This window comes from Microplitis demolitor, chromosome 1 (genome assembly GCF_026212275.2).
Source record: "Microplitis demolitor isolate Queensland-Clemson2020A chromosome 1, iyMicDemo2.1a, whole genome shotgun sequence".
Lineage (NCBI taxonomy): Eukaryota > Metazoa > Arthropoda > Insecta > Hymenoptera > Braconidae > Microplitis > Microplitis demolitor.
The window spans coordinates 22127809-22153659 of NC_068545.1; the positions used below are offsets into that span (position 1 = coordinate 22127809).

Here is a 25851-nt window from a genome sequence, read left to right on the forward strand (position 1 = left end):
AATTAATTTTAAAGAGCGCAAGTGAGTGAATGAATGTTGAATTAAATTTTGCGTTTAAATATATATTAAAATTGTAGGCGGGTCAATAATAATAATAATAAATTTATCTTAAAAATATATATATATATATATATAAATAAAAATGAGTAAGTGTTGACGTTTAAATCCGTTGATTTAAATGTTAATAAATATATTAAATTTAAACTGTTAAGGCATAAGTTGAAAGTGAATTTAAAAATTATAAATTAATTTACGCCACGTGATTAAAAAAAAATACTTTTGTTCGTATTAAAAATTTAAATATAAAAATAAACCGCCCAAATTACTATGATAAAAAAAAATAATAATGATATTCATCGCGATTACAGTAGATATAAATATATAGAATCAAATTTAAAATTAATAATAATAATATAAATTTTTCTGATAAAATTTATGAAAATAAACCGCTCATACATTAAATTTTGACTAATTAATCAAAGTATTAATTTTAATTACCAAATATAATTGCGTATTTAATTTATTCGTCAAAAAAAAATAAATACAGTAGAAAAAAAAATAACAGATAAATAAACGCTGGATGTTATTGAGAAGTGGGTTAGAAAATAAAAATATATGTAAGAAAAAAATTTAAAAATTATTAAAATCATATTAGATTTCTATATAATATTCGGACTTAGAAAAAAATTGAGTATAAGCGTGAAAAAAATATTTGAATTTGAAAAAATAATAAGCGTGATAATTACCACGATTTAATTAGCCTCAATTGTTAGATTGTAATTATTATTATTATTATTATTATTATTTAATAAATAATAACACTAGTATATAATTATTATAAAATAGAAATTTATTCAGTATTAAACGAGTGAGTAAACGAGAGGCCATCAGAGTAAAAATAAATATATATTTAAATTGATAAATAATTAGTAGGATCAATTGCAACAAGATATTAAAAAATATATACTCAGAACACTGTATCTGTGTACACTAGAGACTAGTAAAGTTAAATAAAAGTTAAGGCATAAGCTGGTGAATAAGGGAAACTTAAAAGTAATGAACCGGTCGAATCATTCACGTGGAAGTTGGTTCGAGCCATTGAGTCGGAAAATGCGCGGGAGTATAAATTCGGCTGTCATGTACATAAGACGTTGTTATTATTTTTTATTATATTTTATTTATGTTCCTATTCTTTACTTATCTATACAAATTACAACTTTTTTTTCCTTATTCCTACTATTATTATTATTATTTTTTTTTTTTTTATTACAACAAACGTATGTAGAATTTGAAATAAAGTTATGTTGTTACATTACTTCCAAATCAACTGACAGTTATATTATTTTCGTAACTAGTTAACTGTCAACGTCATGCAATGGCCTCGCTATGATAGATCACCGCTCGTTTTCTAATGGCATATTTTTTTAGATATAAAGAAAATGAATAAAAAAAAAAGAAAATATAAAAAAGTATATAAAAAAAAAAAACAACTCGTTTACTAGATATAAAGCAATACATTTATCTATTTGTCACCGCGCTAATGTCATGCTCGGATTCCAGTGCATTCCACAAACTTTCATTCATCGTTTCGTTTATTATTTTTTATTATTATTGTTTGTTATATATTTATATTTACCTTTTATATTATTGGTCATTTTTTTTGCCTTAATAACATAAATTAATCCTGATTAAAATATACCAGATTGTATTGTATTGTAAGAAAAAAAAAATGATATAAGTTTTTTATTATTGCACAGATTTTTTTTTATTATTGCTCAATATATCTTGGGTTATTTTGTAAAAAGAATAAAACAAAAAAAATCAATTATTAAATCTAGACACAAGTCCGTTATTTATTTGAATGTAATGGCATTTTTTTAAAAATTTAATTAACAAGATTTTTTTGGTACTTCAAAAATTTTATCAATGGAATTAAAATTTGGTGAAGTATGATTTTATTTAAAAAATAATTTAGAAAATTAAGGGGTAAAAGCATTTTTTAAAGATAATTTTTAGGTGTAAGATAAAAAATTTCATTTGATAAGTTACAACTTATTGGAAAAAATTTTATTTTGTTTTAAAATTTTAATTTATTCTGATAATTAATTATTTGAATTTTACGTGGTAAGTATACAGTAGATAACAAAATAAAATAATTTCAAAATCTCAATTTTTAGGTGAATTTTTAAGATTCTGAAATCGAAAAATTCTTATCGGAATCTGCAATCGACGATACAATTTTTTCATTTTTTAAATTTTCATCACTAATTCAAAAATTTAAACTTTGCTGACACTTATTCAAAAATAAATTTAACTAAGTGATGTAAAAAAAAAAAAAAATCCTGAAGTTAATAGACGATTAACAATTTTTGGATTTGTTCTTTAAACAAACATACATAAAAAAAAAAAAAACTAAAAATATGCACATGTACAAAATTAAAAAAACTATCGGTGCAATTTTTAAAAATATTTTTTTCTTCATCATTTGTCCTTTTGAAAAAAAACCAAAAATTTTCAGACGTCGGCTGACATCGGTATCATAAAAAAATTCATAGCAATAATTCACTTTTTTAGAGAATGACTAAAGTGTGAAAAGTAAGACACAGAAGAGCTCTAATTGTCTGCTACTTATCTTTCATTTAACCAAATTTTTTAAGTGTAGTAATAAATTTCCGTTCATAAAAATGATAATTATTTATCTATTACTTTCTTTTGTCGATGAATTCTTGTTTATTATGTCATTAGAAGTTGAGAGACATGATACAACTGCTGATAAACTCATGGTAATTTAATTTAATGACTCAAAACTACTTGGACGTAAGTAGAAATTTAAATCTTTCATAACTTTTGAATAAATTATTAAATAAAATTTTATGAATAATTTTTTTTTAATAATAATTCCATATTAAGTCAAATAGTTTTATTACAATGCTCAAATAAATTTCACAAAAGTCGGTTATAAGCTACAATAAAACCCAGGCTTAGACTTATTTCCAATTGTTAGTATCAGTAATTTACTTTTCGCATTCAATAGTAATAAAAAGAAGGAACGTATTGCACATGATGGTTGTAGTAAATGGGGTATCCAAATGATGAGTACTGAACAATGGGTGACCCGCGGTAGAATTGTGACTGGCTGGCAGCACTCGTCTGCAATTGAAGCTGGGGAGAGGCTTTGAAGTATTCATTGGCTAAAAAAAAATTTTATTATCAATTAAAACATCCGTGTATAAATTTAGAGTGAAGTTGTCCTCATCAACAAGAGATCAGAGCAACTGTAAAATAACCTTGGACTTATCCGAGACAATGTGAAAGGAAAAGGGCCTTATACATTCACACCGACAACTTTAAAATACTTTATATCCATAAATATAACACTCAATATATATCTATATTTATACAAAATAAAGTTTACCTTTTGCTTCACCTTGATGCATCCAATCTGAGGGTGCAGTGCCAGAGAAACCCGCAGCTCCTCTCAATTCAATCCGGTTCTGTAAATTCAAATTGCTCGCAGGCATCACAAAAGACGAAGTCACTACCGGAATTTTATCTTCTTTCTCTGAAATTCCCTAAAAGAAAAAATCATCAATCAGTCGCTCAATAAAAATAACATTAAAATGTCACAAATTTTCAAACCTTCAATTTCATCAGCAACAAAGAATTCTCTTTATCTTTATTTTCCTTCTTCTCCTTCTTGATTTCTTCCTTCTTATCATCTTTAATCATCTTGACACCAGCGTCACCAGCTTTGTCTTTGGCAGGTTCATTTTTCTGGCCTTCGACAGCGATAAGATTTTGTTTTGCCGCCTCGTGAGCTCTGAAGTGCTCGAGCCTCGCGGCTTGGACTTCCGGAGTTTCTTCAACAGGACTCGGGGCAACTGGCAAGTTGCTCGCCTCAATTCTGAACCCATTTTCTCCATCAGCAGTGTACTTGGCAGTCTGAACAACTCCAGAACCGTCGACGTAGCTGAATGCACCGCGAGTTGATCCATCCGCGGATCCAACTTCTGACCTCGCGGAACCGGGAGCGCTGTAACCAAAACTGTACTGGCCCAAGCTGTCTTGGTACTCCAACAATACCTCGGCTGGTTTTCCCAGTCCACCTGATATAAAACACAAAGCTATTAGATACACAAACATTTTGTTTTAAATGCTGTCTTATCCGTAACTTTATAAGTCCACTGTCTTTCACTATAGTGCCCTCGAACTTGATGCGAGGGTATATATACCCCAACTTCTTTATACTCTTCTTCTTCTTCTTATTATTACTGCTATTATTGTTGTTATTATTTTGTACTCAGTAAACGATTAACTCGAGAACTGGTTGTTTATCACAAGGTCGAGCATTGTCTACACTCGGAGTTTAATTTTTTAAAATTAAAGGACAAACAGCAACCACATCGTCAAGGCTACAAGATAAAGGGAAATAAAAAAAATAAAATTTATTTGCTGTTGTCAGAGATATTTAATTTATTTAAAAGCAACAATTCAAAATAATAAAAATTATTTTTTACTTGTACTTAAATAAAAAATAATATTTAGCAATACAAGTTACGTTGCCTCTATAATTATCCATAAAATATAACAATAACAATCAGTACAAAATAGTGTCGTAAGTTAAGATAGGATTTGGCCGAGCAATTGCAACAAAATAAGTACCGGCATTACTCCTCTTAGACTCTCGTGCCAAGCTGACCTTCTGATTGATGTGAGCCGCGGCGTGTTTCGCCTTTGCAATGGTAACATCTGATGTGTCAATAACCCGACCATCGGGACCAATTGGAGCTCCGGTACCGGCAACTTCACTGAGTCCATTAATTAGTCCAGATACACTTGCTGTAAAATCGCGAGATCCGGGCGACTCGAGAGCGGGGACTTGGTCCTGGGATCCAGGTTTCTCTGTCGCCGTCGATTCTTTTTCGTCGAACTCTTCTACGCGGTACTGCAGAGGCTGCGACAAGACGACACTTAGTCCTAGCACAAAAATCACCAGACTTGATTTAGTCATCTTTAAGATGTGATGTCAATTTTAGTCAAATCACAATTAATTACTTGGCTATTGTTCTTAGCTCCTTATATAGCAGCGTGTCTGCTTATTATTCCTCTTATTTTTATTGTAAATCGATACTCTGCTATTGGATTATTTTATTTTAAAAACGGTTTTGCTACCATATATTTCCTGATATGTTTGCTCAAGGTTAGTTATCATATTACAAATTTTATAATTAGATGAACATGAAAAAAAATTTTACTAGAATATAAAATTTAATTTCATGTCTGTAATTTTTTATTTAAATCCAAAATAAATGATAAAATTTTTTTTCATAAAAAATTAAAATTTCATGGATTTAAAAAAACTTTTTATTTCCATAAGTAATTGATAAGTATTTAAAAAAATATAAATTAATACTCAGTATGAGAACGAAAGTATTAAGATAAAATTTTTTTATTTTCAATCTACTCAAGTGATTGAATTAATTCAATTATTGCACTGATTGGAGTAGGTAGTTACTGATTAATTTAAAATTAAAAAACATATTGATGTTTGCATTCCATTTATGGATGCAGGATGCAAATAATTTATTTATCAAGGGCAATCTTTCTGTTCTTTGTGTTTACGTTACCAAGAATAAGAAGACAGAGGAATCGCCGGAGGCTAAAAAAATTTCAATGACAGTATCAGGTTTATTGGGCAGGGCGTGGTGATGGTAAGCCAAGTTAATTTTCATCTGATCAGTAGTAGGTACGCGATAGTATATAAAGAGTTGGAGGTAAAATTCTGGACCAGTTGTCTTAGCGAGTACTGAATATCTTCAGCAGCGCAGAGAATAGCTTGATAGCCATGAATAAAATAGTAAGATATTTAAATATGTGAATTTAAAAACAAAAAAAAAATTACCATTTTAAAATAATTAATTTTTATTTATACAGATTTTGATTTTGTCTCTGATTGGAGTCGCGGTGGCGAAACCATCGGCGTTATTCCTAAGCCCTGGGTTTGTTGAATTGAGAGCTGGAGCACCGATCGGTTTTGATGGCAAAGTGGTCGACACACCGGAAGTTGCTCTAGCTAAGGCTGAACATGCGGCTGCTCATATAAACGAAAGACTCAGTCATGGAGCAGCTGGTTCTGTTCAAGTTCCAGTAGCTAAAATTGACTTGTCTGGAGGAGCTCCCATCGGCGCGGATGGTCGTGTTGTCGACACACCGGAAGTAGCGTTCGCCAAAGCGGAACACGCAGCCGCTCACATCAACGAACAACTCGAGGCCGGTAGCGCTGATACGAATTTGCTGACTTACAAACTCGCGAAACTTCAACCTGGTGCGCCGATCGGTTTGGACGGCAGGGTGCTTGAGACTCCTGAGGTCGCGCTCGCGAGAGCTGAACACGCAGCCGCTCACTTCAATGAAAGACTCAATCATGCTTCAGAAGGAATTAAAAACTCGGCATTTATTCCTGTTTCTACTTACTCTTACATCGCTCCATCACCATTTGTCCATTATTATATTTAAAATTTTAAATTTATTATTTTATCATGTACAATCAATAAAAATATTTTTCACTGTCAATAAAAAATTTTAATTTTAATTTATTTTATTTATTTAACTTTTACCTTTTATTATAACTACTAGAAATATTTTCGCCGCTTCACTGGATGTTAATTTTCATTTTTTTGCCAATTTGCCAATTTTCTAATTAATGTTAAACAATCAGTGAAAAAAAATTAAGAAATAAAATAATTAGTTCTAATAGAAATATTTTGCGATCTAAATATTTTATAATACAGTACAAAAAGTCCAAGTTATTTATTTAGTAATATACTGCCAAAAATTTGCGGAGTGAATGCGGAGTGGATGACTGTTTATTGATTTAATCCCCCCGGAGTGAAATTTACTCTGAAGGGGAGTTTATTTTAATTGTAAAACTCCGAATCAGAGTGAATGCAGATTTAAATAAAATTCAGATTACTCCGCTGAAAAAACAAACTCCGAATTTACTCCGTATGCGGAGTGATTTTTTTTTAAATTACACGGAAAAAAATTTCCTGTTGCTGCAACAAAAGGCAGTCATGTTTCAACTACAGGAAAAAATCCTGTTGCAGCAACAGAAAATTTTTTCCGTGTACGGGATTCCGAGTGACAGAGTGAATTCGGATTTAAATGAAATCCGTAATCATTCCGAATTCACTTCCGGTTTATTTCAGTGTACAGTTGGTTATTAAATAAAAAAAAAATTGCTAGACTTATCACATTTTTTTATCATATTTATTTATTTTTTTTCTATCACTTATAAAAAAAAAAAAAATTCAAAAATATTTTTTACATTTTAAATGTCACAATATTTTAATTTTTCATTCAAAAAAATCCGCCGTCTAAATTAATAAAATTTCTTGCAATTAATTTACAAAATATTATATATAAATATAATTAAAAAAAATGTATATAAATGTGGATATTTACTTGCAGATTGAATTACATATATATTTATAACAAGCAATTAATGCAAATTAATTAAGCGAAAAAATAACGAATTATTTTTGATAATTAAATCTAATAAGCCCTCGTTAAATAAATGAACTCGTTAAAAATAACAAGTAATTTAAAGGTAACAATATTAAAATAAAAATAAATTTAGACGCATTGCATATTTGAATAAAATTAAAATTACATAATAAAATAGTAGGAGTTTAGATATTTATTTATTAATAAATAATAAGATTCCGTAGCCGAGTATTAGAGGCAGTTTTTTATAGCCAAGGACATAACAACGGATCTACATGGTGGTGTGGCGACCTAATTGACTCGGTGTGTGGTGCAAGACGCAGTAGCCACGACTCTCATAGTGTCATGATCCATTTGTCAAGCCTGGTGTAGCAGCAACAGCAGCAGGTCATCGAGAGATTATCTGTTGATTCTATCACCGACAGTTATTTTTCACTCCCACCTATAGAATACTTTTTTATTCATAGAATGAGCTATGTCACGTTCTTCTGACAGGACAAGATCAAATATGTTTCAACATCGATATCACTTTCTTGTCTTCGACTGAGCTAACTCGAGTTATCTAACACCAATCAATGTCTTTTAATTTTAAAAAATAAAAATTTCCAATCAGTCAAACTAATTTATTCAAAAAATATAATATAAAGTAAAATAAATTACATATAAAGGACACTTGAGATGACCAGAGGTGGCATTGCCCGATCGAGGGTTTCTTCTTTCAAATGTCAAGGTCATGGTACCGATCCTTGAATCCACATGACAAAAGCAGTGTCGAGTGAACGGGCGTGGCCATCACCACCACTATCTTTTATCTTGTTTAATGTATTATAAATATATATTTATATGTATATATATCACATATATAACCGATCCCTGAGTACTCTCAGCCTCTTGGTACTAAGTCACTTACACTAGTTGCCCTGTTCCTTTTCACCTTCGTCATCGCCTTGGTACCGAGGGGGAAACTGTAAAGTAGCGGGGAGAAAAACCACACGAGAGACAACTATATAAGTCGATGCCAGCACATTCACCAGGAAGACTAACCCAACGCAGCTTAAGGCGTGAGGACAGCGAGTACTGGAGTACCAGCAGCGCTTAAAATACACACGAGACTTTTACCAATATCAATATCAATCATCATGTCGAAATATTTGGTATGTTTATAAATAAAAACAAAAAAAAAACTAAAAATTTACCCAAGTAAATTAATTAATTAAATTATTTATTTTTTTTTTTTGATTAATTTAAGATTGTGCTGGCAATGGCAGTGACCTGTAAGGCAGGATACCAAGACTTTGGACCACAAGAATTTGCTCACCAGCCTCAACTAGCTCACAGCCAACATTTTGCACCACCGGCACCAGTTGGACATGATGGAAATGTTATTGATACACCAGAAGTCGCTCAAGCTAAAGCTGCACATTTCGCTGAATTTGCAAAGGCTGCTGCACGTGCTGCTGCTTCTCAAGAAAAAGAACTACCAGAATCGTACCCAGTTCATCGTCACTATTCTTCACCGGCTCCAGTAGCTCCTGTCCATCACGCACCCGTGCCAGTCCATGCACCTGCACCAGTCCATGCACCCGCGGCTCTTCCCAGTTACCGATTATCGGCCTCTCATTACTCATCACCAGTCTCCGAGCCCCACTACTCACGCGCTTCCGAACCCCATTACGCACAAGAACCCACTAGCTTTTCTCACCAACCAGCCCACCATTTCTCCGGTCCCGTAGCCCACAAGCCTCACTTCCAGCCTGCTCCTTTAGCTGAAGACGGTACTGTTCTTGACACTCCCGAAGTCGCCGCTCTTAAAGCCACGAGATTGGCTGAACTCGCTGACGCTGAAGCCAGAGCTTACAAAAACGCCGGAGATAATTTTGATGAGCAAGGTATTTATATATTTTATTATAACTCTATATTATTTATTTATTTTTTTTTTTAATTGACCAGGATTCCATGCAGGACCCGCCGGACCAGCTCCAGTTCAATACAACCCAACACTTTACAACCAAGCACCACAAGCTTACTCTCCCTATGGAAAAAGTGGTTACCAACAACCCCAACCAACTTACCAATCTAAATTATATCAATCTCAACAGCTTTTAGGATCTTACTAAATTCTTTTGTCATCAAAATTTATATATTAATTAATACTCTCGCCGTGTACATAATTTAGGCCAATAAATTTTTGTCTTTTTTCTACAATATATTTTATTACTTTTTGTCAATTATTTACTACCAATATTCCATACAAATTAAAAAAAAAAATTTTTTTCCAAGCCCAAATTTTTTTTTTCTCATAAAAAACTTTTTAAAAAAAAATAATAAAAATGATTTAATTTTATTATTGTTATCAATGATATCAATCAAAATTATTAGTAACATGACCTACTTGTTTATATATTTACATATAGTAAAATTATTCTTAAGCCATGACGGAATTTTTTTTTTAATTCATTCAACCAAAAAAATTTTGTGTAATTTTTATTTTTATTATTATTATTATTATTATTATTATTATTGTTGTTATGTAGTAATACGAATAATTAAGAAAAAAAAATTTATTTACAAATGCAAAAACAAAAAATATAATCACGAGCATTAAGATTGTGTCGATATAAAATAAATGCATTATATCATATATAAATATATATAAATAACAAAGAAAGAAAGTAGTGTTGCTTTAAAATTCTGTTGCGGTTGAGCTGTAAACAATTATGTTAACTCTAGCATAAACCTTGGCAATAATAATCACGTAACAATTATTCAATAAATATTTTTTTTTTACCGCACTTATTAATACCCACAATTTGTTATCTACTTAAAATAAATATAATTTATAACTGATAATTAATTAGCTACAAAAATGCCTGATTAAAATAAATGCCTCAACGCGTAATAACGATTATGAGTATTTAGTTTTTTTTTTATTAGTAAAACTAAACGCCTGATAAGTTTTCTCACTATTTTCTTTACACTGATAAGTGCTCGTTAAAAATCGATTATTATTTAATAAGACAAATACTTACACCAACATATTATCATATTTATGGAAAAAATCGAGACTTAAAATTAAAATCTCAATTTTTTTTTAAATTATAAAGATTTATATCAAAATTTGAAATTTTGTTTACTTTGACTATTTAATTATAAATTTAAACCTAAAAATATTATTCTACTGTATGTTAAAGACACGATAATACTTATCATTAATAATAAATTCCACTTTTTACAACTGTATATTAACATTTAATTTTCTGATTACTAATTATTGATAATAAGTTACGCTTTTTACTACTTTATGTTAACTTTTATTTTCTGTATACTATAATTATTGATAACAAGTTACGCTTTTCTTTACTTTATATTAATTTTCTTTCTCTGTTGAAATTATTTTTTTTAAATTATATAAAATTAAATTCCTCCGATATTTAGTCTTACTGTCCAATATTTTACTACAGGGTAATTTAGTCCACGACCAAAATTTAAAAATTCTAATAATTAGTAAATAGTAAATTATTAATATTGATATTTAAATTTTAACTTTAAAAAACTTTAACAGTAAGAAAATTTAAAAAATGTATTTTATATTAATTCAACTGAGCTAATAATAGGTACTCGATTGTAATTATTGCTGTAATATGTAAAAATTTTCTATCGATATATTTTATTTAAATGACAAAGATTAAATATAAATAATTATTAAGATATTTTAAAGTTTAATACTCTGTAAAAGAATTTCCGAAGTAACGCGGATTAAATGCAGAGTGAATTCGAAGTAAACTCGGAGCGGATGACTTTTTTTATTTAATCCTCAGAGTAAAATTAACTCTTTGCTGGAGTTAATCTGAATTGGAGTGAAGACAGATCTAATAAAAATTCAAATCACTCATCTGAAAAGACAAATTCGATATTTACTCCAAGTGACGGAATGAATTTAAATTTAAATAAACTCCGTAATTACTCTGAATTCACTCCCGACTTTTTACAGTGTAGTAAAACAAATATTAGTAAGATAAATTATTTTTTTTAACTGCCAACTTTCAAAAAATTTTTAATTTGCTCGCCATAAATAATTTTTCGTATAATTATTTTTTATATTGATTAGTTAATTAAAATTTAAAATATAAGATTAATAATAACTATATACATACATGCATACAATATGAGAAGAAAAGATGATACGTTGGAAGATAGAGAATTGGTGATTGCGACATAGGTCATTCGGTGAGGACGTGAGAAGGTACGCCAGCAAACTCAAGCAAACGTACTTAAATGTATATTACAAAGTTGAGAATCTAAAGTAAAGTGAATAAATGCATAACTATAAAAGAGTTTTAAATTTACATTATACTTTGTACTTCACAACATAAAACAGTAGACTAGTTCACTGGTTTATAGTGCATGCAAAACTAGAAACCATAATAGAGGCCAGAGTACGAGTCGGAGTCTGAATCTGAGCCTCATGATTTGTTGTTTAAACTCGACGTTCATTTAAGCCTCTATATAAAATAATAAAAGGTCAAGACCCTCTACCTCCACGCTAACAATCGCGAGCAGCCCGGATTAAATCTCGAGCCAAACTAAAATAGTAAACAATAAGATCAAATGCAACGTCTTTATAGATTTACAAAACTACTCATTAGTTAAAACAAATGCCATATTTATTTTCCCATCCGTCAATCATAAATATCATATGCATGCTAATTTTGCGCAATACAAATAATTATATAATTAAAATAAATATATAATATATTAGCTCACATTTTAAATATATAACCAGTAACTGTTAACTCTTATCACGAAATAAAAATTACTCATTTTTTTTTTTTTTTTTTTACTGTAGTAATAAGCGAGTACTAATGAGTACTGACGTGATCGCAATGTCTATGCACGTGAAAAATAACCAGTTAAATATTAATTAAAATAGATAGACAGGTAATTAGAGTACTGATGGGGGTGTGGCGTTAGCCCATACATGGATCACCATCGACCAGTGGCTACTGACAAGACGATATAAAAGCATCGCCAATAATTCCTACGGTGCATTCTCACAAAGTCATTTCACTATCACTGTTTCTTGGTTTTAATTAACGATAGTCGGCATGAAGTTACTTGTAAGTGTTAAAAAATTTTTTAAATTATTAATTTATTTATTAATTGATAACTAATCGATTTTTGTTAACAGGTAGTACTTCTATTGACCATTGAATTAACGATAGCCAAAGCAACTTACAATTTATTGTATGCTTATCAAGGACCACCCGCACCACTTTCTAAAGACGGCAAAGTTATAGATACCCCGGAGGTCGCTCATGCAAAGGCCGCGCATTTCGCGGCGTATGCTCGTGTGGCTGCTAAAGTTGCGTCTCATCTGGATGAATGGACAGACGCTTACAAAGAAAAGGATGAAGTAGAAATAGAAACTAATGAAATTAGTGGTGGTGGTGGTGGTGATGGTGGTGATAGTGATCACCATCATCATCATAAAGAACATTTTCCTGTTTATCATGGACCACCAGCACCACTGGGACATGACGGCCGGGTTATTGATACAGAAGAGGTAAATTTAATTTATTTTAAATAGCCGGCTGACCAATTTCAAAACACAGTCACTGGCAAAAATATAATTTGAATTATGTTCTCAAGGCTCCACACAAAAAAAATCATTTTTTGGCGCAAGAAATATTTTTCATTATGAATTGAAGACAAAGTTTTTCTGAAGACTAAAAAAAATTTTTATTGCCCGAAGAAAATTTTTATTTACAATTTATAATTTTTTTAAATTTCTGGGGGCGTGTAAAAATTTTTTGCGCCAAGAAATAAATTTTTTTCTGTGAATTTTTTACTGTAACTAAAAATACTAAAAAATCAATTTTGTAAAATTTTCCATTACTGTGGGAATTTTTAAATTGGGCAGCCGTAGCGTTTATTTATTATTTAATTTAATTTAATTTAAATTTACAAGGTTGCGCACGCTAAAGCAGCACATTTAGCAGCATTGGAACGTGCGAAAGCTCTAGCAGCCAGTTCTCAAGATAATCATTATCATCATAATGAACCCAAAGTACCTGCCATGAGTTATCATGTACCGATTGTTTATCACGGGCCACCGGCACCTCTTGCACCTGACGGTCAAGTTATCGACACACCGGAAGTTGCAAAGGCACGAGATGCTCATCTGTATGCTTACCACCACGCAAAGACACTTGTTGGAAACGACGAGTATTCAAAATATGACGGAAAAAACCGTGAATAATTTTTTTTATTTACATTTTTTTTTAAATACTGTAATCGACATTTTTAATTAATAATTCATTGTAATAATGAGTCTTGTAAATCAAAGTATTGAGTAAAATTGTGTTTTTTTATATACATGGAATCCTAGAATAGAATTTTAGTGGGAAAAATTTCAGAGAAGAAAAAGAAGGAAAGAAAATAGATTACGGAAGGATTTATATACTTACTTCCTCTTTCTTTCATATAAATGAATTATTTAACATGCTTGAACAGTTACGGCCTTGTCGACACGTCTATTAAACAGTTAGCTATACATAAATCAAAACCGGTTGCACTCGTGTGTTAGAACAACATTAATGACCTGTAGTTAAAAAATAAGTAAATAAATTCATTATCAGCCGATCGGATTTCTCGAGCAATCATTTTCACCTTAACCGCGTAATGATACTTAAAGTTAAGTAAATAATAAATAACTCATGTTTAACAAGTAATAATTTATTTATTGTTTGTTTACTTTAATAAAAATTTATAAAAAAAAAAACATAAAAATATAAAACATCAATTTTACATAACAAAGTTATCACTTTTCTTAGTGTTATAAATGCATCAATTTTGGCAGCGCTCAATTTTTTGTCCATATAAAAAACGATATATAGATATGTTAGGTATTATAATTAGATGAGCAAAAGATCGAAATATTTAGAAAGTGGATGTGGTTCACTTTCAGTGAGGTAGGATCTCTAAATATATCAAAAGAAAACAGTCAATAAAAAATCCATCGAGTTTCGTTGTCCGTAAGTTAAGTTTCGGTAGTTAATTATTTAATCAACAAGTCAGTTATCAAACTGATGGACAAGTTGATTAATTAATTAGTAGTGAGAATGAGTATTCCAAGCAGGAGAATCCCATGCGGGATTGTAAGCACCTGAGTCATAGTCCGCGTGAGCTGGATATGCTGGAGCGTGAGCATGAGCTGGACCTGCTGGGGCGGCTTGAGCTGCTGCGTTGAACAGAGCAAAGTGATGGGCTTTGGCAGCCTGGACTTCCGGTGTGTCTACTACACGGCCGTCTGGTCCCAAAGGTGCTGGTGGTCCACTAAAAAATTAAAAAAAAAAATAAATTAGTTGGTATTGATAATTTTTGAATGACAGGAAAAGTTAAGATAAAAAATAAAGTCCATGATTGCTGGATGGTTGTTCTTGTAAGTTCTGATAAAGCAATGAAATGATTTTAAAAGCGTACTGGTACCGTGGTCCCAAGTGAGCTGGGGCATAGGCGGGATTGGGTGCGTTCCATGCGTCATGGTAAGCTCCGTCATGGTGGTCGTAGTCAGCAGGTCCTTGGGGTGCACGAGCAGATGCCTCAGCTAAAGCTGCCAAATGAGCAGCTTTTGTTGCCGCGACTTCCGGAGTATCAACTACCCGACCGTCGGGTCCCAAAGGTGCAGCAGCACCATGTGCGTAACCATGAGCTCCTCCATGATATCCTGCATGTGCTCCTGGGTACCATTGCGGTGACGCCAAAGCGACACTCAACAAACTCACTAAGACTGTCTGCAAAAAATTTAATAAATATTAATTAAAATAAAAAATTAGTATTTTATATAAGCAAAACTATCACTCAGTTGGCAGACAACGGTTCTGAGTACGTACCAATTGAAACATGTTTGATGGAGAGTCAATAAGACACTGGAACTGCGTCGATGCCTTCTCGGAGCTTAGATCTTTCAATTTATAGAGATTCGCATCTATCTAACGGCTGCCCCACCTCCTCGGATTGGTACTGACTAGTTGACACACCCAGCGGATTAATACAATGCTCTCCTTCCTAAGCCCTACCCTTACCTGTAACATTTAACTCAGGGCACGTAGGTAACCTCGTGGTCATCGGGTTTTACTTTTTTATTTATCATAATTTTTGTATCCGCTTCATATTAACGCCTTACGACTATTTTAATATCTTACGCGGCGGATTACGGACTTGTCTACATTCTTTCTGATTTTATTTTACTTACACTTTTAAAAAACTGTGATTTCATTTAAATTTCAATTCACTCCTTCACTCGGGGTTTTCGAGTTTTTTTTTAAAATTACTCCGCATACAGAGTAAATAGAGAGTTTGTTTTTTCAGCGGAGTCATTTTATAATGATCTGGATTTTATTTAAATCCGCATTCAATCCAATTCGGAGTAAATTTTACCCCGAGGAGAATAAATAGTCATCTGCTCCGCGTTTACTCCGGATTCGATCCGCGTTATTATTAGAAGTTGATTGATGGGTTTGAAATATTTGCTCGCGGCTGAGCGACATAATTATTATTATCATGAAAAGCGACATTATAATTTTCAGAAATATTTAGTCTGATAATAATACTAATGATTATTAAAAAATGAAATAGTAGTGAAATTATAATAATATGAGTAATGTTTATTTTAGTAATTATCATAAATGAACTTAAAGAATTTCATGATGCAGAGGTGAGATAGCAGTCGTTAATTTTATGATATGTGTAATTGTAATTGTAATTGTAGAGGTAAAATGACCTTGAGCGAAGAAAAAGTAAAGAAAGAAGTGAGAGGTTTAATCAAGGTTTTATTTAACATTTTTTTTTACTCTATTTTTGTTTTATTCATTATCAATTGTAATTTTTTATCGAAGTAATTATATAATAAATAGTATAAAAGAGCGGTTATATTTTTTTGAATTCCTAATAACAATCTGAGTGTTGAGAAGTTAAATAAATTGTCGCAATTGTTAATTATGTTGAAATATTTTTATTGTAATATTGTGACTGCGTCCTGGTTCGTCGATCGGAAAAACGCGCGTAACTACACGGAGAGAAAATTATGGTAACAGTTACAATATATTATAGGAATGGTTCTTATACTGCATGGTAACCGGTTTTTTTCAAATGTTGATTATAGGAACGGCACCCATATATATTATGGTAATCATTCCTATAATTATGGGTATAATTCCCATATGGTATCGGAATAGTTCTTGTGGAATTATGGTAATGGTTACTATAATATTATGGGAATGGTTACCATAATATTATAGGAACCGTTACAATGTGGTTATAGAATTGGTTCCTATTTGCTTATGGGAACTATTCCTATGAGTATGGTAATCATTACCATGATTCTTTCACATGCGATATGGGAACTGTTACCATAATGATAGGAATTGTTCCCATACTTATGGAAACTTTTCCCAGAAAGTATGGGTCAATATCCCATAATCCCAAGTAATCATTACCATAACGGTATGGGATGATATCTCATAAACGTACTAGGAACAGTTACTATAATTTTTTCTCCGTGTATCTGCCATGATAATGTATTTATTTTTATTATGTACTGCTATTTATTATTTATTTACAATATGATTTATTATCATTTTTTATTTTCTCTAATAACTTATAGATAATCGATAACGAAATTAATAAAATAATCATTTTTTTATCACTGATTTCGTAGTATTTAAATTGAATCGGAGATGTCGTAAGATAAAAAACAATATTATTGATCTTAAGAGAACCAATCGATATTAAATTTAGGTTTACTTTGTTATGAAAGAGTACGTGGATATTGTTAGTAAAGAAAAAAATTTATTATATAATTTTGTGGATTGGTTAATTCTATTAATTTTAAACACTTGACTCGATACTCAAGTGTATTTACCAAATCGATTTCTCATATAGATATATAGATACATATGTATTAAGTGATAATAAGCTGTGTCATTATGCAGCAACAGTTTTTTTTATTTATTATTTAAAATCATTTAAAAAATTTCATGAAAATTGAGCTCTTAATTTAACATGGCGGCCACAGATTTTTGAGATTTAAATTACCTGACTTTTCCAGGTATTCCAGTCAAACAATTCGAAAATTCACTGACTAAGAGGAGTAATATTTAATCATTGGAAATATTTATTTAATTTAAAATAAAATGGTATAAGTCAATTTAATCAATAACTAATCGGATTTTTTCAGTCAAAAAAAAAAGAAAGTAAAAATTTTCCAATTTTGTAATGAAATTCCCTGACTTTTCCATTATATTTTAATTCCCTGACATTTCCAGGATTTTCAGGTTTTTCAGAAATGTGGCCACCATGTTTAAATTTTTGTAAATATTAAGATTTCTTCAGTAGTTTATTTTACTTAAATTTTAATTGTTTAACTAAATTAGTGAATTAAAAACTGAAAAATGTTTCATTGATAACTCAAGACGATGCATGCAATTTTTTCATTTTTTATGAGTTTTAAGTAAAATTTTTTTTTAAATTTAGAAATTTTGATTTTTTTTTAATGAGTCAATGTAGCAGACATCAGACCAATTTTTAATTATTAATAAATATAGTAAATAATTAATAAAATAAAATTTCAAAAAAAATGCGCGTTAAGAAAATTTTGAAATTAATGAGTGCATTTTTTATTAATCTTATTTTTTAAATTATTTACTCTACTTATTAATATTTTTAATTTTGTCTGATGTCTGCTATGTTCACATTCGTTTTTTTAAATTTGACTTTCACATTTAATTCTAATTTTTTTTTTTAAATTGTACTTTGGTATTTTATGAGAGCACTCCAACATAAAAATTCCAGATTGAAAAAAGTGCATAATTTTTCTGAAATTCACATTCTGCCCGACTCTCTCCTATGAATATTTGAATCTATAATTTATTTAAAATAACAAACATTTTAATTATCTTGTTTATTTCACAAGTAAGAATAACTAGAAAATTGATTAAATTTTGATCATGAGACCGATGATTGACACGAGGAATTTGAAAACTAGCTAGTTTATTTCATAATTTGTTATTTCGATAATTATTTTAACGCTTATGTTAATGATAATTTTTTTTTTTATTCTTTAATAACAAATATATTTCTATATTTCTGACATTGTCACTTTATCGCATGCGATGAAGAAAGATCGATAAGCAAAGTATGGTCATTAGGCGTTAGGAGAAATAATTTTTGAAAATTTAAAAAACGATTACTGCAACGGACAGACAGAAGATGAGCCACTATTGCCTTTGAGGAGTTTATTTATCAGACTCGTGTTATCTATAGGGTATATAATACGATTTTTTTTCATGAGCATCATTGAGTTGCGACGACGAGCACCATGAACTTCTTGGTAAGTTTTAAATATTTTTTTTTCATATTTATTTTTATTCAAATTTATTTTTATTTTTTATTTAAATTTTTTTATTTATTTTAACAAATTTTTTTTTCAATTATTTATAAATTGATCAATTTAATTTAAAAAAAAAATTAACAAATTTTGATTTTGCTGTAAATTTTCATGAGTAAATTTTTTTTTTTCATTTAATTTTTTAAATAATTTACTTCCAATATTAATAATACTTTTTGTTACATTTTCATTAATTATTCATTAATATTTATTAGATTAATTAATTAATAAATAAACAGTTGCCAAAAATAAAAAATTTATGACTAAATAAATAATAAATTTTACTAATTTACATTTTTTAGTAAATCAATTTTTTCAAATAATAATTTTTACATAAATAATATTTTTAATTTATTTGTAATTAATTAAAAGTAAAAAATTAAAAAATACTCTTGTGTATTTAGTGAGTGACCAATTAAAAATATTAAAAAAATTTTTTTTTTAAAACTAATTTTAATGACGATCAATAGTGACAGTTCTTATTATATTTCAATTGATTCTCATGACTGTGTATAAAATAAAATATCAATTATATTTTAATGAAAAATTTTTCCAATTAATATTCATTTAATTTTCAGATTATATCCGCTGCTTTACTAGCAAGTTTATTGGGCGAAAGCCATGGACAATGGGGTTATCAGCCACCCCACTGGCCAACTGAATTTCAACCGAAGCTCACGGGCGTCAACAACCTCATGCTAATGACACAACATAAGCCAGACTCAAATGCTCAACAGGTACCTTGTGTAGATGCCAATTCGCTGACACCGACAACCGGCGCACCCGTATATTATGATCCATGTACCGTAAAATCAGCAGAACAAACATCTAAAGTAGCCCTCCAGAATTCACATAAAGTTTTAAACCAAGGCAATGTAAATGGTTACATGTTTTTCTTCCGCAACCCCAGCACCATAACAACGGTTCAACAAGAAAAAACAATCGCTGTACCCCAAATTTCGGATCCATGTGTTGATGAATCAGCTGAAACTCAAGCGTCAGCAGTGAACATTCAAAACTCAAAAGCCACTTTTACCTTAGATGATATAAATTACATGAGGCGTGTTCTTGATAAAATATTAGGTTCCATAAGGAATCCACCAACTGAAAAACCAAAGCCAACAACCGCTGCACCAGAAATTCCAGTTCCATTCGAGGATGAAACACATAAAACTCAAGAAACATCAGAAGTTACTTCTGTCAAAGTTGATGTCAACAAGGTAATTGATAAATTAATTGCTTGTATTTACCAAAAATCAAACGAACAACAAAAATCAGCAACCAATAAAAACACAGAAACAAATGTCGTAAAAACAACCACAACTACCATTGCCGCTGCTCCAACAACTAAAACCACTCAATCAAATGAAGTTACTGCAGTTACTACTAATTTGAGTGGAATCCTGAAAAACAGTCAGCCTACCAAAAGCTTCAAAATTAAACCCGATACAACAACCACCCACACGACAACTTCAAACCAGTACATTCCAACTAAAGTCATTGAAGGTGCTCAAAAAGAGACCGCTACATCACATGTTCAGAACAGTGCAGACTGTGATGAAACAAAAACTGCATCAGGAGGAGCTACATCTGTCGACGTAACATCAACCTATGCTTTCCCAACTTTGGAAACTAAAGCTACTGAATCCCATGATGAGAAAACAGTAAAATCAGTTCCTGCGTCAGTATCAACTTCAACATGGGTACAATATCCAGTAGTATCACCCGGAGTACCTCACATAATTAATTGGCACAAAGAACAACAATCGGGTTCTACTTATCAAAAGAATTCAGAAACCCACAACTTGATTTTTGGAACTGGTGCGCAGCAAGCTCAATTGACAGCATCACAAACTTCATATCCTGCAATTAATTTTGAATTTTCTGGCCAAGGTAATGGTGTAGACCAAGCTATATCTAATGGCGTAAACACTCATCAACTTATCAACTTGTCTGATGGATCCAACATTCCAATCGCTACCTTATTGGAAAGTTTGAAGAAACAAAGAGACTGTTAAATAAAAAAACAAGTAATCAAATTCACTGATTTATTGTGTGTAAAATAATTATGGTATTGTTTAAATAATAAATAAAATCTATTTTTTTTTTTTTTTTTTTTTTGTAACTACTAAGTAGTTGTGTGCAACGAAATATAAATAAAAGATATAAAAAATAATATTTATAAATTTAAATTTATTTCAGCACCTGATGCAATAATTTTTATATTTTTATTATATATTTTACAACAACTTTTTAACCGCAGGAAATCTTTAATAATTTTTTATAATTTCTCGTCATTCATCATCGCAAACAAAGTCATGGGTGGTTTTCTATTGGTACTTAATATAAAAAAAAAATTTTCAATTCGATTAGTGTTACATCAGAGTGGATAATTTACGCACATAAAGCCGCCAGTGAATAACACATTCACCATTGAATTAAACAGCAACGACATCCGTCATAAATAAAATTTAAAATATTTAATTTGTATAAAAACAAAAAATAATTTAAAAATTTTACTGATATATATATATATATATATATATATATATATATATATATATATATATATATATATATATGTATATCTATATATTTATATTAAGAAATTGTATTAACACATGTAATATATACTCATAATACAATAGACATTCCAGAGCAATATCCGCCTCCGTAAGACACGCCTTTGTCACACAATTTTTTCTGCATTAATGAATGAACCTCGAAACATTTTAGTACACAGCATTTTGTTGCTACAATCGCTAAGTGTAAGTGTAAGTACAAGTATGTAACTCGCTTTCATACTCGAGCTAATTTTTGCACCATCCGCTCCATCCATTTCATTTTTACGACATCATATATTCACTGTAACAAGAGCGGTGTTAAAAATAGACTCAATTTAACATCGTGCGGTGTTAAAATTAAATAACACCAGTGTAGGCGGTGTTAAATCGGTGTAAACAAAAATTCCAAATTCAGAAATTAGAAAAAAAAAGTGTAATACATATAAAAAAAATTTTTAAATTTATTAAATATTATCTAGAGGAAATTTAAATTTTGCTATGTACTTATTTCAATAATTATTTGTCATACGTAATTTATTTAAAAATTACACCCATCATTCCAATCACCAGTAATTTAATTAATTAATTAAATCACCGTATAATTGTATAACAAAAAAAAATTTATTGGCACAAGAAAAATTTTGCATGACGAAATGAAAACAAAAATTTTCTTAGCATAAGAAATTTTTTTTGGCTCATGAAAATCCAGAGACACGGTAGTGTCTCGCGCCAAGTACACGGTCAAACACATGTATATGTGTGAGTGTGTAGCGCGAGCCTACCTGTCTCTTTTCTTGAGTCGGAGTGGTGTTTTATGGTTATGAGTTACATTTTTTTTTATTAAAACTAAAACACGGCTCATTTCTGGTTTTTCTGAAATATTTGTGTCTCACTCAAAGTTTACCAACTGAATTTTATCACATTTTATTATTATTTATCTTTTAAAATATAAAAAACGTTAGCATATACTATAGTACCTTAAAAATTGAGATTTCAGAAATTTTTTCCATCTATAATATATGCTTATTTATTACCGTCTTAGAATAAATAGTTTCAAGAAGGAGCATGATTAACTCAACTATGGAGACTATATAGTCTCCATAGACTCAACATTACAGTTTTTAAAATCTGTCTTGATTTTTCAACACTAGAGAGCGCTTTTATTACCCTCGTATGCACAAACAAAGAGGCCTAATGCGTAATATTATTTTACCCATGACGAATGAATAAGCAAGTTTGGGTCAACTATTAACTACCCTAATGGCTACTTTAGCTTGAAATTGACAATAATTTGACAATGAAATTACCTGCAATTCGCTGCCTGACTTTGCTGTCAGTTTAACAGCGAAAGTTGAATAGTAAAATTTGCGGTTAATTTTTCTCCAATGTAGAGGTAACTTTTTTTTATTAGAAACAAAACCCAATTAGCACGGTTTGCTTAGCAAAAGTTCAACTTTACGAAAAAATCCTTTAATTTTTCGTCAAATGTCGGTCAATTTCAAGCATTTTTGTTTTTGAAGACAATTTGTATAAAACTTTTGAAGTGAATTTGCATTCTAATTCGGGTGGTAATTTAACGTCAAATTGTATGGCAAGTTGTATACCAATTGTCATCAAAAACGAAAAAGTCTGAAACTGACGGTCATTTGACAAAAAATTCAAGGAAACTTTTGCTAAAGCAAATCGTGCTATTAGGGTGTATGCTCGGCAAATCTGATAATATGGTAAGTTTACCAGGAACTCAGTTTGGCCAACAGAAACAAACTAAAATATTTTTATATTTTTAATGTTGTTAGTCACAGGCAAGTGACATTATCCACTACAAAGTGGTAATTTTAAACTATCCTTATTTACCCGCTCAACTGAACTTGGATTTCAATCCTATTGTATGACTAAATGATGAGTTATCATCACGAAAGTATTTTCAATATTAAAAAATTAATTATAACTGTTTCCATCAACTGAAAATACTAATAAATTATTTACATCACAATTTTTATAACAAACTCGATCTAAATAATTTCGTGTATCTCAACAGTTTTGTTAAACTCGATAATGGTATAATAACTAAAAATTACCATAGAAGTCAAGAATTCGATTGATTAGTTTATTGATGTTTACTTAAGTTGGCATGTGTTATATCTTAAAAAAAGTGGCGCTTAAAAGTAAAACAATAGTGGGGGTCATTGTTCTTAAAAAGAATTTTTCCTAAAAATATTCTCTATTTTCTCACAAGAAAAAAAAATCATTACAATAATACTTTTTTAAAAGTTAATTTCAATTTATGCGGTAAATTATAGTGTACTATTATTGTCTAATAATGATTAAACTGTGAGCCAATAGAATGATTTTAAACTTCAAAATGATTTGACGACTTGACAAAATATTACACTACGTTTGATCGTAGATGGGGCGACGCAGACAAAAATTTTCTGACAACTCTGAATTAAATTTTCCCTCAATCTGCGGTGGATATAGGACGGCAAAATGAAAAAAAACTCACATTTCTTAGTTGCTAAGATTATTTCATGTAAATGTTTTGTAATATTAAAAAATTTATAATTATTGTATCAAAGGATTTTATTCAGAAATATAAAAAACAATGTAACTTTCAGATAATATTTGAAGTTGCTTTGCTTTACAAAAAAAAGAGAAATCCCACCAAAAACAGATTCTCTGTAAAAAAATTGCGCCAAGTACAAGTTCAACACTATCTATGAATGGAAAAAATGTACTTTACAAAAAGCTATAAAATCTTGAAAACACCAAGTAACTGGTAGCATTGGAAATCATGAGAAAAATCTGAATCAAAATATATAATGAAAAAAAATGATCCGAATGTACTTGGTGTGCGTTTAAACAATAAATTTTCTTGTTATCGTCATTTCTTTGCAGTTTACTAAAATTCAGAATCGATCATAGAAATTGACTGTAAAATCAAAAGCGTGTAGTCAAAATTTACACACTTGCCGAAAAACATTGAAATGCGGCAAGCAAGCTATAGAAATTTAACACACCGTTAAACGTGTATCAACCCTGCTTAAAAAATCCGATAGATTCTTATAGCTGTATGTATAAGGCCCTATACTTAACTATAGCGCTTCTCATAGAACTCATTCATTCTTATAAAATCCCTATAGGAATGCATAAGAATCTATTGGATTCTATGAGATTTTCTAAACAGGGAAATGACTACAAAAAAACTATAGTTTGCTTATGACAAACATGGGATACACTCCATGTGTGTTAAAATAATACACTTATAGAGTGGATTTGCAGTGAATTACTTGACTCAATGAAATCGTGACGCACACCAAGTACATTCGGATCATTTTTTTTCATTATATATTTTGATTCAGATTTTTCTCATGATTTCCAATGCTACCAGTTACTTGGTGTTTTCAAGATTTTATAGCTTTTTGTAAAGTACATTTTTTCCATTCATAGATAGTGTTGAACTTGTACTTGGCGCAATTTTTTTACAGAGAATCTGTTTTTGGTGGGATTTTTTCTTACCCCAAAAAAATTTGAGTTTTCAATTTTTAATGCATGGTGTTATTTAAACACCGCTTTAAGTTTTTAAATTTAATACAAAAAATTTGACTACCTACACTGACTGAACTTACCCCGTTTTTTTCACCGTGTACATTTATAGTTATATTTATTGACAATAAATATTAGCAAAAGGTATGATGCATCTCAGCTAGTAGGCGCAACAAATCTCACGGTACGGCAAAGATCGAGGATCCATATAATTGTTGACTCGATAGTCTGCAATTAAATGGTCAATGTATAGCCGGGCGTGCCGGAATGGTGATCATGACTATCATGAATTAACTTCCAAAGATAGATGCTTTGTTTCGTCATAGATCGTAATGCTAGTAAAAGAGAAAACGTTATAAGTTATTACTGTCAGTGATATCAGCTAATCTATCATTAAAAACACCCATACAATGAGCGCTATCTCGAGCCTCATGCCTTTACTTACCTACATAACGCAATGTTAAGTCTCGGTTTTATTAAATAAACGCACGATACGATACAATTGTAATACCAATACGCCTGGATTACATTGGGAATCACTCAGCTATTCATAATACCAAGCTTTTAAGTGTAATAGCACATTTGCAGCCCCGCATTTTTTCTTGCACATCATATTTATACTTTATAGGATGCAGTGGTAGCAAAATATATGTACTGCAAGTCTGTCGCAAAAATATAAGAAAAAGACACGCCTTGACGATTTTTGTGTTGTAATCATAGTACACATTGAATTAACTCAAAATTACACGTTACATCTAACAACGGTAGTTGCTGTTGTTTCAGTCGATATTA

General features: G+C 30.4%; 3 protein-coding genes across 3 annotated transcripts; 1 reads left to right on the forward strand and 2 right to left on the reverse strand.

The window, feature by feature from the left end:
- Positions 1–2923: 2923 nt before the first annotated feature.
- LOC103580158 (uncharacterized) lies at positions 2924–4185 on the reverse strand. Its single transcript, XM_008561821.1, has 3 exons — positions 3640–4185; positions 3416–3572; positions 2924–3191 (listed from the first exon to the last, which is right to left on the reverse strand). The coding sequence occupies exons 1-3, from the start codon at positions 4141–4143 to the stop codon at positions 3028–3030; spliced, it is 825 nt and encodes a 274-aa protein (XP_008560043.1). The 5' UTR covers positions 4144–4185; the 3' UTR covers positions 2924–3027.
- Positions 4186–5801: 1616 nt separating this feature from the next.
- On the forward strand, positions 5802–13765 carry LOC103580186 (uncharacterized). The gene is made up of 8 exons (XM_008561855.2): positions 5802–5857; positions 5935–6498; positions 6792–6805; positions 8573–8660; positions 8756–9395; positions 9457–9620; positions 12695–13069; positions 13475–13765. The coding sequence occupies exons 1-8, from the start codon at positions 5846–5848 to the stop codon at positions 13763–13765; spliced, it is 2148 nt and encodes a 715-aa protein (XP_008560077.2). The 5' UTR covers positions 5802–5845.
- Positions 13766–14615: 850 nt separating this feature from the next.
- On the reverse strand, positions 14616–15410 carry LOC103580184 (cuticle protein 2-like). The gene is made up of 3 exons (XM_008561853.1): positions 15399–15410; positions 14989–15299; positions 14616–14841 (listed from the first exon to the last, which is right to left on the reverse strand). Exons 1-3 carry the CDS (start codon positions 15408–15410, stop codon positions 14616–14618), a joined length of 549 nt encoding a protein of 182 aa, XP_008560075.1.
- Between the last annotated feature and the right edge of the window lie 10441 nt (positions 15411–25851).